The sequence below is a fragment of the Protopterus annectens genome, chromosome 13.part0, assembly GCF_019279795.1.
Source record: "Protopterus annectens isolate FY-2018-M chromosome 13.part0, PAN1.0, whole genome shotgun sequence".
In the NCBI taxonomy this organism is placed as follows: domain Eukaryota; kingdom Metazoa; phylum Chordata; order Ceratodontiformes; family Protopteridae; genus Protopterus; species Protopterus annectens.
Window position 1 is genome coordinate 1,198,365,719 of NC_056747.1, and position 15,253 is coordinate 1,198,380,971.

General features: G+C 43.3%; 1 protein-coding gene across 1 annotated transcript in view; it reads left to right on the plus strand.

The window, feature by feature from the left end:
* Positions 1–15,253, plus strand: part of DDX42 (DEAD-box helicase 42) — a 991,771-nt gene that overhangs the window by 341,228 nt on the left and 635,290 nt on the right. Inside the window, exon 7 of the mRNA XM_044054957.1 lies at positions 14,016–14,120. Within this exon, the coding sequence (XP_043910892.1) occupies positions 14,016–14,120 (105 nt within the window). The remainder of the gene's footprint in view (positions 1–14,015; positions 14,121–15,253) is intronic.

Sequence of the window (15,253 nt, forward strand, 5' to 3'; positions counted from 1 at the left end):
GGAAAATGGCGGGCCTGGTTCAGAGCTCGGAACCGATACCCATGCGTAATGACTGAACGAGGATCAACAATACAGATGGAATGTTATGGTAAGACATAACTTTTTTCTTGGGTGGCATAAGCTATGGAACCTTGCTGGCTAGGCTTACGTGGGCCCTTGGGCCGATAGCCTAGTAGCTACCTATGAACCTCGGTTCCTATTTTTAACTTCTCCATTACTAGTCTTCTTTTCCTCTCTGTTTTATTTTTTGTTGTGAAATTTTCCATATCCAAATGCCTTTGCCTATATTTTTTGTATTGATTAGTTTTGCTTTCTCCTATGCATAAATATTGCACCTTTTTAAATCTCTCTTTGCCATGTCCATATTTCTTCAGATGTCTCCTGCTCCTCCTGTTTCTACTTACTTGGGAGACTTGTTCCATCATGCTGTGATATAACTTGTTAGACTTTGTACACTAAATCCTTCACGTCCCAGATGTTCTTCATCTCACATTGCTGCAGTCCTTACTTATGGGTAGTCCGCTGTCCTCGGTCGGCCCGAATACCAAAGTATTAGGCTGACGGTCATGGGCGCACAGCCCTGACATCAGAGCGTCAGGGTATAACAGCGCATGACCGACGTCATATCCTCAGTCTTTTTTGCCGCATGGTCCGATGCAGAAGCAGCGTTGCAAGTGCCGTTCGGCTTTCTGAAATTTTTCGTTTTCGGAGTTTCAGACCGATACCAAGTTGGGCTAAGTACCCCGTTGGGGAACATTTTTGTTTTTTCTTGCCTCAGTTATTTACCGGATGTCAGAAAAAGTGAATAATTGCATTTCTTGTGGGAAGCAGATACCGCATAGGGATTACCACTCGCTTTGTATTCCTTGCTTGGGACCGGAGCACGACGTAATTGGGTGCCGGTTTTGTGCTAGGTTTAATAAGCGCACTATTAAGAGAAGGCTAGATTGCGCTAGGTTAGTCTTTGGCAAGCGGTGTAATTATAATATGCCGTCGGATCCTCCGACGCCCGCTTCCACGAAGAAGCGTAAAGACAAATCTGTAAAGCCTAGGCAGGATGATTCGTCCGTTTCGGACGCCGGTCCTTTAGAGACTACAGTGGAACAGGTGGATCCGGCTGAAGTTTCTGTTGAGTCTCAGGGGGAAACCTTGATTTTACAGGATGTGGCCTCACAGGAGTCAGGTCAGGCTGAGGGGGCCTCTCAGGTTTCTGTTCTCCCTTCTATGCCTAAGGGGGTTAGGCCTTCTGCTACTTTTTCTAGGGCTCCTTCTAAGGGCAGGTCTGTTTTGCCTTCTTCTGGTGTTAGTTCTGGTTCTTCAGGGTCTGTGCCTAAGAAGCATATGCTTAAAATGGCAGAAGATTTGATTACTTTAATTAGAGGTTCCATGCCCCCTCCTGAGAAGAGGCCCAGGGTAGAGCCAGAGTTGGAAAGTTTGGAGCAGGCCTCAGATGATTCTGAGTCTTCTACTGAAGACATTCAAGATTTTCCTCCTTATTCGGATTCCGATGCAGAGGATTCCACTCCTTCTGCTTCCCCTCCAGAGGATTTTTCATTTTCAGAAACCTTACACTCTGAGGGAACATTTTAAGTGGGAAGGACAGGATTACTCAGATTCCAGAAAGAGGCTTAGGGAGTTCTTGTTTTTACCACAGCATAGACCCTTGGCTATACCTCCTGTTTTGGATGTGGTTCAGGATGTTTTTTCGGAGGCCTCATTTAATCCAGATTCTATGCCTCCTGCACCAGTTAAACCGGACAGGTATTATAGGGTACCTGAGGCTCATAAATATCTCTATAAGAGTCCTAGGGCGGACCCAGAAACTATTAGTCAGGGGCCTAAGGGTGTTAGGGCTGCTGTTGTAAAGAATCCGGTTCCTCTAGATAAGGAAGCTAGAGCTTTGGACAGATGGGGTAAGAAGGTGTATACCTCTTCTACTTTAGCAATGAGGGCTTTAAATTGCCAGTTTCATATGTTGAAATATCAGAATTTCCTCCTTTCTCAGCTAAAATCTAAAGTGGATGCTTTGGCAGAGGGCATAGAGTGTAAAGAATTGCAAGATTTGGTGCATGTTTCTGAACAGGTGGGGAAACATTCTTTGCAGTGTGGCTTTGATGCTTTACAGGCTTCTTCTAGAGTGGCTGCCACTGGTTCAGTTCTTCGTAGGCACGCCTGGCTTAAGGATCAGAATTTATCTGAACATGTTAAATATAGAATTCTGGATGCCCCTTTACAGTCTGAAGTTTTGTTTGGTCCCCCTGTGGAGTCTGTTTTGAAGAAAATGGAGGACAAGGCTAAGTCTATGCAGACTGTTAAAGATTTTTTGCAGGTGCAACCTCCTAAGTTTAGTAGAAATTGGCCTGCTAAGGGGTGGACGTACCCTTCTTCTGATTCTCAGTCTAGGGGTAGATCTAGGCGTGGTAGGGGTAGAGCTCAGAGTACCTTCAGGCCAAGAACATGGAGTTCGCCTGCTCAATCTGCTGGTGAGGGTAGGGGCCAGTCCTTTCGTAAACAGGCCCAATGACCTGCATTTTCAGCTGCCAGATTCTTCTTGCCTGGCAGCTCCTTTGGGAGGAAAACTAGCTCTCTTCAAGCAAAACTGGCTTTTAGTCACCCAAGACAAATGGGTGTTGGACATTATAAACAAAGGTTACAAGTTTTATTTCCATACATTGCCTCCTTTCACAGGTATGCCAGACATTCCTCCTCGGCAAAGGATAGAGGCTCACAAACAGATTTCATTACTTCTTCACATGGGAGCTATACAGCCAGTACCTCTTTCAGAAGTGGGTCTAGGATTTTATTCCTGCCTGTTTCTAGTACCAAAGAAAGGGAACACGTGGAGACCGATTTTGGATTTATCTCTCCTCAACACTTATTTGGACATTCCAAAGTTCAAAATGTTGACATTACAACAGCTTTTACCTCTGTTGGGAAAAGATCACTGGATGGTAACTCTGGATCTAAAACAGGCTTATCTTCATATTCCTATCGGGCCCAGTTGCAGGAAGTACCTGCGTTTTCGAGCTGGAAATTTACATTATCAGTTCTCTGCATTGCCCTTTGGCTTATCTACTGCGCCCAGAGTGTTCACAAAGGTTCTGGCTCCAGTGATAGCCTTTTTCAGGATGGAAGGAATACAACTTTATCCTTACTTGGACGGTTGCCTGATTATTGCACAAGACAAGGACGAGCTTCTTCAGCATCTACAGTATGTGATGGTAGTGTTAAGATGCCTAGGGTATTCTGTGAACGAAACAAAGTCCAGTCTAGTACCCTCTCAGGACATGTGCTTTCTGGGTGTGAGACTGAATACAGCTTCCCAGATGGCCTTTTTGACCCCGGACAAACAGAAAAGCCTTTCACTTTATTTCTATCAAATTTCTCTACAGTCCAGGCTGACTGCAAGGACAGTCCTTCAAGCCTTGGGGTTCATGGCATCTTGTATTCTGGTGCTTCCCAATGCCAAATTGCATATGAGGAAGCTTCAATGGTATCTCAAAAATGTATGGACACAACACTGCCAAGATCTAGACACTGTCATTCAGATAATACCTTGCATTCAGAAGGAATTTTTGTGGTGGGCTCAGGAATGTCACCTAAACAAGGGACTCTGTGACCCGACCAGAGGCGAGTCAGATTCTAACGACAGATGCCTCAGACAAGGCTTGGGGAGCACACCTCAATGGAAAATGGGTGCAAGACACGTGGCCTGCCAGACTTCAACATTTGCATATCAACTTGAAGGAGATGTTAGCAGTCCAATATGCATTGATGGCTTTCAAGGATTTACTTCACCCAGGGCAGGTGTTGATTCTAACAGACAACACAACTGTCATGTGGTACATCAACAAGCAAGGGGGAACTCATTCGTACCCTCTTTGCAGACAAGCGATGATTTTGTGGGAGACAGCTCTCAGTTACAACCTCAATCTTCAGGCAAGGTTTCTACCAGGAGCACAGAACTCCTTAGCAGACGTATTGAGCAGACAACTAGTGGATCCTCACGAGTGGAAATTGGATCCTCATGTATTTCAAAAGTTGACAGTGTCATGGGGAACTCCAGACATAGATCTGTTCGCTTCTCCACTAAATTACCAGTTGCCAAAGTTTTGCACAAAAGGTTTCATCCCACAGCTTGGAAGGTGGACGCTCTGTCATTCAGTTGGAACAATCTTCATGTATATGCCTTTCCACCTCTACCTCTTCTGCCCAAGGTTCTCTTGAAGGCCAGACAAGACAAGCCATCCATGATTCTGATAGCACCGGATTGGCCTCGACAACACTGGTACCCACTACTGAGGAGTTTGGCAGAGCCTCCATGGCCTCTGCCTTTGATTCCGCACCTTTTGTCTCAGGAGGGCAATCACTTTCTCAATGTCAGAATTCAGTCTCTGCATCTAACAGCCTGGCATATTCTGTTTTAGACTCTGGAGGTTCTCAGCTTCCACAACAAGTTTTGAATGTTATTTTGGAGGCCAGGAGGCCTAGTACAAGGAAAGTTTATGCTGATAAATGGAGGAGATTTTTATTTGGAGCAAAGGGAAGGACTTTGATGTTTCCAAGCCTAATTTGAGTGCTTCTTTACAATATCTTACTGAGTTATTGGACAAAGGTTTGTCCTTCTCCTCCATAAAGGTTCATGCTGCAGCCATTTCGGCTAATTATGACTGTGACCCTCCTTTATTCTCTCATCCTTTGTTTAAGCAGTTTCTCAGAGGGGCAAAGAACATAAGACCCCCACGTAGAGCTCCTACTCCTGCTTGGGATCTCAATTTTGTGTTGGAAAAGCTTACTCTATAACCTTTTGAGCCTGCAGCTACTGCCGAGTTAAAGTATTTGTCATGGAAGACTGCTTTTTTGTGGCCATTACTTCTGCGAGAAGGGTTTCTGAATTACAGGCCCTTATGGCAGTGGAGCCTTTCTTGATTTTTCATAAGGATAGGGTATCTTTGCGTACTAATCCTTCCTTTATGCCTAAAGTGGTTTCTAGTGTGGCCTTAAACCAAACTATTCATTTACCTACTTTTTATGCAAATCCCCAAAATAAAGGGGAGAAGATTTTGCATACTTTGGATATTCACAGGCAGTTGCGTTATTATTTGAGCAGAACCAGGGAGTTCAGACAGTCTCAGCAGTTGTTTGTTTCTTTTGCTTTGGGTTCACAGGGTAAACCTGTTTCAAAACAAACTATTTCTAAATGGATTGGGTTTTGTATTTCTTTTTGTTATTCCTATCATGGTAAGGAGATTCCGGCTGGAATCAGACCTCATTCCACTAGAGCTACTGCAACTTCTACTGCCTTTCTAAGGGGGGTAGCTACAAAGGATATTTTGGAAGCAGCCACTTGGAGTTCAGTACATACTTTTTCTAAACATTACCACCTTCCTCTTTATTCTAAGTCTAGGGCTGGATTTGCCACTGCAATATTACAGGGCATTTTAGCAGCTCCTAATGCTTTGATTTTGTCAACCTCCCTTTCCCGTTGCTTTGGGATTCTACCCATAAGTAAGGACTGCAGCAATGTGAGATGAAGAACATAGTACAGTTTTGTACCGACCATAAATGTAGATGTTCGAAGATCCACATTGCTGCAGTCCAATTTTCCCTCCCTCCTTCCCCTCTGTAGCTTAGCATGGTTATATGGTTTGGGTGATGGCTGTAGTTGGGCATATCTTTTGGGAAGGTACTCTGTTTTTTGGCTGTGGCCTTTCTTTTAGGGCCTTCTGACATCTGGGGCAAGAAAAGACTGAGGATATGACGTCGGTCATGCGCTGTTATACCCTGACGCTCTGATGTCAGGGCTGTGCGCCCATGACCGACGTCAGCCTAATACTTTGGTATTCGGGCCGACCGAGGACAGCGGACTACCCATAAGTAAGGACTGCAGCAATGTGGATCTTCGAACATCTACATTTATGGTAGGTACAAAACTGTACTTTTTCCATAACTTCAGCTTCTTTTTTTTTTTTAACTTCTACTTTACTAATCTTCTGTTCTGCATTCCCTATTTGTGATATTTTTTTGTGTTGTGAAATTTTCCATATCTGGATGCCTTTGCCTGTATTTCTCTCCGAATGTGGAGTGGCTTTTTTGTACCGATTAATTTGCCTTTCTCCTTTGCTTTAATGTGGCACCATGTCAGATCTTTTTCTTTCCCATGTCCATATTTATTTTTTTATATATTTCAGAAGTCTCTAGAGTTTGGTCTTTATATTTTCGCACTTTCTCATTCGCTTCTTTTTCAAAAGGCCCAAGGGTTGTTGGTCTGTATAATGCTTTACATAAATCTGCTGGATTAATGAACACACATTTATTTGAGTCTTCTGCCAGTTTTTCTTGTGCAACTAATTTAATTTCCTCTAATTTCTGTCCGTCATTTTGCATGTGTTCTGTCTGAAAATTCTAGGCTTCTTGCATAATAACCCTCTGTAATTTCTTTCTCATTTTCAGTACTGCACTCTGTTGTCTGTAGCTCTTTATTGGTCTATCAGTTTTTGTGATTTTTTTTTTTTTTGGACTGCTACTTCCTTCAACAACAGGAGTGCCATCCTACCTCGAGCTTGACCTAGCCCCATTGTAGGAGTGTTTCCATATCTTGAGGTTTCTACACTTTTTTTTTTTTTCCCCATTCCTGATACCAGTGTGCCTACCAGGATTGGGCACTTTTTTATCCCGAGTCTTGTGCATCTAGTTATCTTTTTTTCTTAACCTCCTCCTGTCCATGATGTATGCTAGATAGAAATGCAGTTTATACAGCAGTGTTGTCTTGGTGAGATTTTGTGAAAAACAGGGTCCACCTCATGAAGGTACTTACCAAGACTTGATAATGAATTCCATTCCAGCAATTCTGCTCTGCTTTATTTGCTCATTTATCTCTCCATTCGGATCCCTGGGCATTTCATGTGGTAGTAAGGTGATGGTTAGGGAATTTTTATAGATTGCTATACCACCTGCACACTTGTTTCATCTGTCATGCCTGATCCTTGGGGGAGGGGGGTGGTCTCTTCCTCCTCCTCCTTTATTTAGCCAGGTTTCTTTAGCTATGACTATACCAGGAGTGTATGTGGCAAGATAGGTATGTATGTCATGGATTTTTTTGCACATACTTGGGTTCATATTTAGTAAGGTGAGTTTGGGTTCTGCTTTATTTGGTAACAATACATAACTGCTGGTTATGTGCATAGACCGTGATTTCCTGTATATGGTGTTTTCACTTATTTCTACATTTGTGCAACTATGGCGTTAGTATATTTAAGGTGGGGTGAAGACCCCCAAGTCGATACTGGAGGAGGGCTCCTTCAAAAAATGCTTGACCTGTTTTAGTTGGGTGATGATTGCTGTATGATGTGATATATTTGCAATTCCTGTAAAAGATCCTTAAATAAAATGGTCTTAGCTGTTTTAATTCAGTTATTTGACATTCAGAGAAAATTGTAACTCAGCCAAGTGTCCTATAATCGCGCCTACACACACATGTTCATCGTGTTTCACTGTTGCAGTCATTACTCTTGGGTTATCCTGCTGGCAGGTCACCCTCAGTTGGCCAGAATTCCAAAGTCTAGGTCCGGCGTCGGTTGCTATCGCTTCTTCCCTGACCTCAGTGCGCCAGGGGTATAAAAGATGCAGCCGACACCATTTTCTTCAGTCTTTCTTGCCGCGCGGTGCCCGAAGCAAAAGCAGATCGCAAGTGCCGGTTGGCCGACTCCTGAGATTTTCAAATCCGAATTTCAGAACCGAAGTCTTCATTAAAGCTAAGTACCCCTTTGGGGAAACTTTTTTTTTCTTGCTCCAGACCGATGTCAGAAAAAGTTAACAATTGTATTTCTTGTGGGAAGCAAATACCTCATAAGGATTTTCACTCTTACTATATTCCTTGCCTAGGCCCTGATCACAACGTTGCTAGCAGTCGGTTTTGTGCTAGATTTAACCAACGCACTATCAAGTGTCTGTTCGATTTTGCATTTCATTACTTTGGCCGAAGATTTGATTATATAATGCCGTCGGACCAGCCGACAACTGGAGTGTACAAAAAATGCAAGGACAAGGATAGGCATCAGAGGTCCAAAACAGATGATGAAGCCTCTACTAGGCCAGTCGCCGGTTCTCAGTGAGGCACTTTCTCAGCCCCTGGCGCCCGCTACCTCAGAGCCACAGGCTGCTACCGACTCCCACGTGGAGCCGACTGGGCCTCTGGATACTCAAGGTATTGGACACTTGGAAATCATACCCTCAGATGGGTCCAGAGCCGCTGAGCAGGCATCGGCTTCTAATGGTGTCTTCAGACCTACACAGCTATATATTAAACCATCTTCAGCTTCAAAGACTAAAGCAGCTCTAAAGACAAAGAAACAAGTACAGCATGCTCCTACTCAGACTTCCATGCCTAAAAAACAGATGCTCAAAATGGCCGAAGACCTAATCACTTTGATCAGGGGCTCCCATCCCCCTCCTGATGAGGCCTAGGCAAGAGACCGAGTATGATTCTTCTGATCAGGTATCTATTTCCTCTGATTCCTCTTCTGAACAGGATTACTCCATGCTTCCCTATGAGGATTCTGATGCTGAAGAATCTATTCCTTCAGCCTCTCCTCCTGAGGATTATTCTTTTGGGGAAACCCTGCATGCTATGAGGGAGCTTTTCCACTGGGAGAGCCAAGATTATTCTGAACCTAAGAAAAGGCTCGGAGACTTGCTGCTTCTTCCTCAGCACAGACCCCTTGCTATTCCACCTGTTCTAGACATTGTAGATGTATTTTCAGAGTCTGGCCTGTCCCCTGACTCTCTACCCCCTGCACCTGCTAAGCCTGACAGACTACAGGGTCCCGGATTCTCATAAATTCCTATATAAAAACCCTGCTGTTGACCCAGAAACTATATCTCAGGGCCCCAAGGGGGTTAAAGCTTCCACTGCAAAAAACCCTGTCCCCTCTGATAGGGATTCTAGGGCTATAGACAGATGGGGGGAAAAAAAGTCTACACTTCTGCTACCCTGGCTGTAAGGGCTTTAAATTGTCAGTTTCATATGCTTAAATATCAGCAATATTTAATGTCACTGCTTAAACAGAAAATGTTGACAAATACTGAATGTTCAGAGAACAAGAAATTGCAGGATTTATTGCATGCAACTGAACAAGTGGGAAAGCATACTTTGCAATGTGGTTATGATTCACTGGAGGCCTCTTGCAGGGCCACTGTTACAGGTTGTTATTAGAAGGCATGCTTGGTTAAAAGAACAGAATCTGCCTGATCATGCTAAAACAAAATTATTAGATGCACCATTACAGCATGATACTTTGGCACTAAAGCAGAAGAGGTGTTGAAAAAAATGGAGGATAAAGTAAAATCCATGCAGTCAGTCAAGGATTTCTTACAGGTACAGCCACCCAGGTTTAGCAGGAACTGGCCTTCAAAAAATTGGTCCTTTCCAGTGTCAGACAGACCACAAAGAGGCAGATACAGGCGTCCCAGAGGCAGATCTCAGCCCCAAGGCTCATACAGGCCTAAACAATGGGGTGCTCCTACCTCCAAAACCGGAGAAGACTAATCACAACCTTACAGGAAACCACCCCAATGACTTTCCTCTATCAGTTCCAAGCAGTTTTCTTTTGACATCCCCCTTAGGGGGAAAAGTAGCATTTTTCATAAAATTGGCAAATGGTTACCAAAGACAAATGGGTCCTGAACATAATGTCCCAAGGCTACAGGTTCCATTTTCACACTATACCAAGGTCAAATGGCATGCCATACCTGCCACACAATCAATGGGCAGAGGCACAAAAGCAAATTACAGCCCTCATGGACATGAGGGCCATTCAGCAAGTAGCACAACAAGAGCAGGAGCAAGGATTTTACTCCAGACTTTTCCTAGTATCCAGGAAGGGCAAAACCTGGAGACCAATACTGGACCTGTCTATACTAAATACATTCCTGAAAATCCCAAAATTCAAGATGTTGACTCTACAGCAGCTACTGCCCATGCCGGGCAAGAGGGCTTGGCTCGTAACTTTGGACCTAAAAGAGGCATACCTGCATGTCCCAATCAGACAATCTTGCAGAAGATACCTCAGATTCATAGCTGGCTCAATGCATTGCCAATTCTCTGCACTGCCCTTTGGCTTATCTACTACGCCCAGGGTATTTGCAAAATGCCTGGCACCAGTAATTGCGTTTTGCAGACAAAAAGGAATTCAAATATATCCCTACTTGGACTGCCTAATTCAAGCAGAGAACAAAGACACTCTTCTAAAGCATCTGGCGTTTGTAAAAAGATTACTAATTGGCCTAGGGTACACAGTAAACGAAAAGAAATCAAAACTAGTGCCCTCTCAAGAGATAATATTCCTGGGTGCAAGCTTTAAATACAACTGCTCAGATGGCTTATCTCACGCCAGACAAGCAAAAGCATCTGACTACTTACTTCAAGAAATTGGCAACAAAAACCCACTTATCTGCAAGGAAAATCCTGCAGGCCTTGGGTTTCATGGCATCCTGCATTCTACTAATTCCTTATGCCAGACTGCATATGAGGAAACTACAGTGGTATCTGAAAAGTGTTTGGACTCAGCATTGCCACAGCCTGGAGACAGTAATTGCACTCATTCCCTGCCTACAACAGGAGTTTCGATTGGTGGGCAGAAGCCTGTCACCACGACAAGGGTCTGCCATTCAGTTTACCCACAGCCAGACGGACACTGGCAATGGATGCATCAGATTATGCCTGGGGGGCCCATATGGCAGGAAAATATATTCAGGGTACATGGCCTGCAAACCAGATGCATCTTCACATCAATCAGAAAGAGATGCTAGCTGTTCAAAATGCCCTGACAGCTTTCAAGGACCTGCTTCATTCAGGGCAGTTACTTATAAAGACAGACAACACTACGGTCATGTGGTACATAAACAAGCAGGGAGGTACACATTCCTACCCCCTCTGCAGACAAGCAGTGACCTTATGGGACACAGCATTGGCTTTTCAAGTTCACCTGCAAGCACAATTCCTGCCAGGAAAAACAAATACTCTGGCAGACGAACTAAGCAGAAACCTCATGGATCCCCACAAATGGAAACTGGATCCACAAGTCTACAGCATGATAATAAGAAATGGGGATGCCCAGACATAGATGTATTTGCCTCCCCTCACAACTATCAATTGCAGAGATTTTACACAAGGATTTATCACAAGCAAACATGGAAAGTGGACGCCCTATCATTCAGCTGGAAAAATCTAACAGCATATGCTTTTCCTCCCACTGCCTCTCCTTCCCAGAGTACTCCTAAAGGTCAGACAAGAGAAGCCAAAAATGATGCTGATTGCACCAGACTGGCCACGCCAGCGCTGGTACCCAATCCTAAAGAGCTTGTCTCAAGGTCCAGCATGGATATTGCCTCAAACCTCTCACTTGCTGACCCAACAAAACAATCAGATCCTGCACAGCCAACTCAGAACCTTAAATCTGGCAGCATGGCGGATAATGTAGCCATTCAGAACACTCCTCTTTCAAAAGCTGTTATGGATGTTATCTTGGAGGCCAGGAGGCCCAGTACCAGAAAATCTTATCCAGAAAAAGGGAAGATTCTGTGCTTGGAACCAGGAACAAGGCATTGACATGTCTGTACCAAATATACCTCAGATTTTACAATACCTAACTGAGATGCTGAACAAAGGTCTTTTTTCTCATCATTTAAGATTCATGCGTCTGCCATTTCAGTCCATTACAATACGGAACCACCTATCTTTTCTCATTCTTTAATAAGGCAGTACCTCAGAGGGGCCAAAAACATTAGGCCTCCAAGGAGAGCACCATTTCCGGCCTGGGACCTCAATTATGTTTTGGAAAAACTCAGACTGCCTCCTTTCGAGCCAGCATCAACAGCAGATATAAAATTCTTATCCTGGAAAACAGCTCTGCTCCTAGCAATAACCTCTGCAAGACGAGACTCGGAGTTACAAGCACTCATGGCTGTGGAACCTTTCATCATTTTTCATCCAGACAGGGTTTTTCTGAGGACAAAACCATACATTTATGCCTAAGGTGGTGTCCAGTGTGGCCCTCAACCAAAACCATTCACTTGCCTACCTTTTACCCAAATCCACAGAACAAGGGTGAGAAAATTCTGCATTCTTTGGACATACACAGGCAGTTACACTTCTACTTGGACAGAACTAAAGCTTTCAGAAAGACTGAGCAACTCTTAGTGTCATATGCTGCAAGATCACAAGGAAAGGCCATCTCAAAACAGGCTATTTCTAAATGGATAGGCAATTGCATTTGTTTCTATTTTCAACATGGCAAATCAGTGCCTAAGGGCATTAGGCCTCATTCCACCAGAGCAGCAGCCACTTCAGCAGCCTTCCTCAGACGAGTACCAACCAAAGATATCTTAGAGGCTGCAACTTGGAGTTCAGTGCACACCTTTACAAAGCACTACCACTTGCCTCTCTACTCTAAGTCCAGAGCAGGCTTTGCCACTGCAGTTCTGCAGGGCCTCATAGCCTCTCCTAATCCTGTTTAGCCCAGCCACCCATCCTCAGCTTTGGGATTCTACCCAAGAGTAATGACTGCAACAGTGAAACACTATGAACATAGTAAAGTTGTGTACCTACCATAAATGTAGATGTTCCAGTATATTCACTGTTGCAGTCCAGGTTACCCACCCACCATCCCCCTTCTCTTCGCTGGGACTTGTCTGCACTTCTCTATTCTATACAACCTTTTTGGTGTATTTGCTTGTAGATGAAGGAAATGTTATTTTTGTGCATGCATTTCTTATTGGCATATTTTTCAGACTACCAATTTGGGGTACCTGACATCTGGGGCAAGAAAAACTGAAAAAAATGTCATCGGCTGCAGCTTTTATACCCCTGGCACACTGACGTCAGGGAAGAGGTGACTGCAACCGACGCCAGACCTAGACTTTGGAATTCTGGCCTACTGAGGGTGGCCTGCCAGCAGGATAACCCAAGAGTAATGACTGCAACAGTGAATACACTCTAACATCTACATTTATGGTAGGTACACAACTGTACTTTGTGTGTGTGTCTATCTATAGATGTGTGTATATTTTAACTTTACACATATACGTACACGTGTTTTTGTTATACTTGTGTGTGTATATATATATATATATATATATATATATATATATATATATATATATATATATATATATAGTGTGTTTAATATATAAAAGATATGTACACGTGTGTGTGTGTGTGTGTGTGTGTAAATACATATGTAATGTATGTAAATACATATGTAATGTATGTATTTATAGTGTAAAAGGTGTATACACACTTTTATCTCTTCATTGAAAAAAAAAAAGAATATTGAATATAAGCACAAATGCATCAATCAGTATACCTTATTGAAAAATTCGGCAAAATTAAATTGGAATTTTTTTTTTTTGTAAGGGGAAAGCCCCCCACACACACACACACACACACACTCGTAGGGAGCTTCCATTTGTGAGAAAATGGGATATTGTAGGCAGAGAGGAACTCAAAGTAGTTTAAAGCAAAGCCTTTTTAAGACATTTGGAAGATTTGCTGTAGGTCAGTGGACTGGCAATACCCAAATATAATTGCTGAGAACTGTAAAAAGTCAGCCATATGATATGGCTTCAGCTTTTGTGATGAGTGTCCATGGTTGTCCTACATTGCTTGCATACCACCAATGTGATTTGTTTTCCAGTCGGATTTGTGTGTAGCTTATGTCACTGCCAGTGCTCCTGACTCATATTTTCTGGGAGGCATTCTGCAACTGGTGGCTTAAAGTGCCCTTGTACTTTGAAGATCATTTAAACGTGGTCTGGCAAGTGTGGTGTGCGTAGAGTTGTGCATTTTGTTTTGGAATACTCGTGCGTGCTTTTGTAATGGGCAAAACATTGGGGTTTATTTGCTAGACTTGTGGTTTTTTGCACTGAAAGTGACTGCTTTATCCATTTAAGTGTGTGACTTAATATTTGCACGTAATTTTGGTGCATTAATCTTCATTGTTTTTTTCAATTTACAGATTGAATATTCACCATTTGAGAAGAATTTCTACATAGAACATGATGAAATTGCAAATCTTACTGCGCAACAAGTTCATGAACTTAGAGCAAAGTTGAACTTGAGAGTATGTTTTCCTGTATTTTTAAAAATGTTTGGAAAATTAGTATGCCGTATTGAACATGCTGTCTGCAAAGAACCTGTGTAGAATTTTAATTTGTTTTATTACACTGTGCATTAAATATCCATTCCTACTGGGTCAATACATTGCAGAAAGTCTTTGTAGTATGTCCGTGGACTGTTGTCCTGGCTAACAAATTCCATGGTTTAGGTTATGGCCCTTGGCGCACACTGTGGTTGTGGGTATGCTCAGAGTAGGAACTCTGCCTTAGTGAGGATGAATCTGACCCTGTTCCATAGTAATTTCTGGTCTTCTTAAATGCTGGGAAGAGGGTTTAATAGCTAGGATTCCTTCTTAATTAAAAGTACACCAAGTTCCCTTCTCCAGTAGACTTTCTGTTCATTGTGAATTATCTGTTATTAATACAGTAGTTGGTTTTCCACAGTCATCTAATGTTACCAGCCATTTTCTATATATGTAGTAATTAACCCATGTGAAGCATTGAGTAGGTATTGAATTTCTCAGAGTACCTTCATAATCTGAGTTCCTAAAATATAACAAGATGTTTATAATTATGGAGCTGATGTTGCCATTTTCATTCATTCCTTGACCTGTGGGTTTCTGATCTGATCTCAGATCCAACTGTGTCACTTTGCAAGCTCAAGGTTCAAAGCACAACCTCCTCCTGTCCATCCCATAATGCCTCCTTCCTCCAGATTACCTCAGAGGTTGTCAGATCAGATAATTGTGGTTTCCTCTCCCTTGGCTCCCTGTGCTTTTCCTGTCTACTCGGAGCCAGGTGTTTTGGCATGGAGATCTCCTCCCAATGAGGCCTCCCCCAAGCTAGTGTCCAGACCACTTTATACATACTCCTCCATCAGGTCTACCCGTAGCTTGTCTGAGCGTGAGGTGGATAGATTGAGACAATTTCTCAAGGCACAGGTTCCAGATAGGGGTTCTGCTGGCTCCGTCACCTTCCAGGTCCGTGAGCAGAAATTCCTGTTTTCATCCCATGGCTCCTTCTCCGATCTGACTGCGTACTTCGGAATTGTCTGATCTGATGGCCCCGAGAACAGTGAACTCTGATACGGTAGTGGTTACCACTTTGAGTCCGACTGTTTCCCTGACGCACTCTGCTC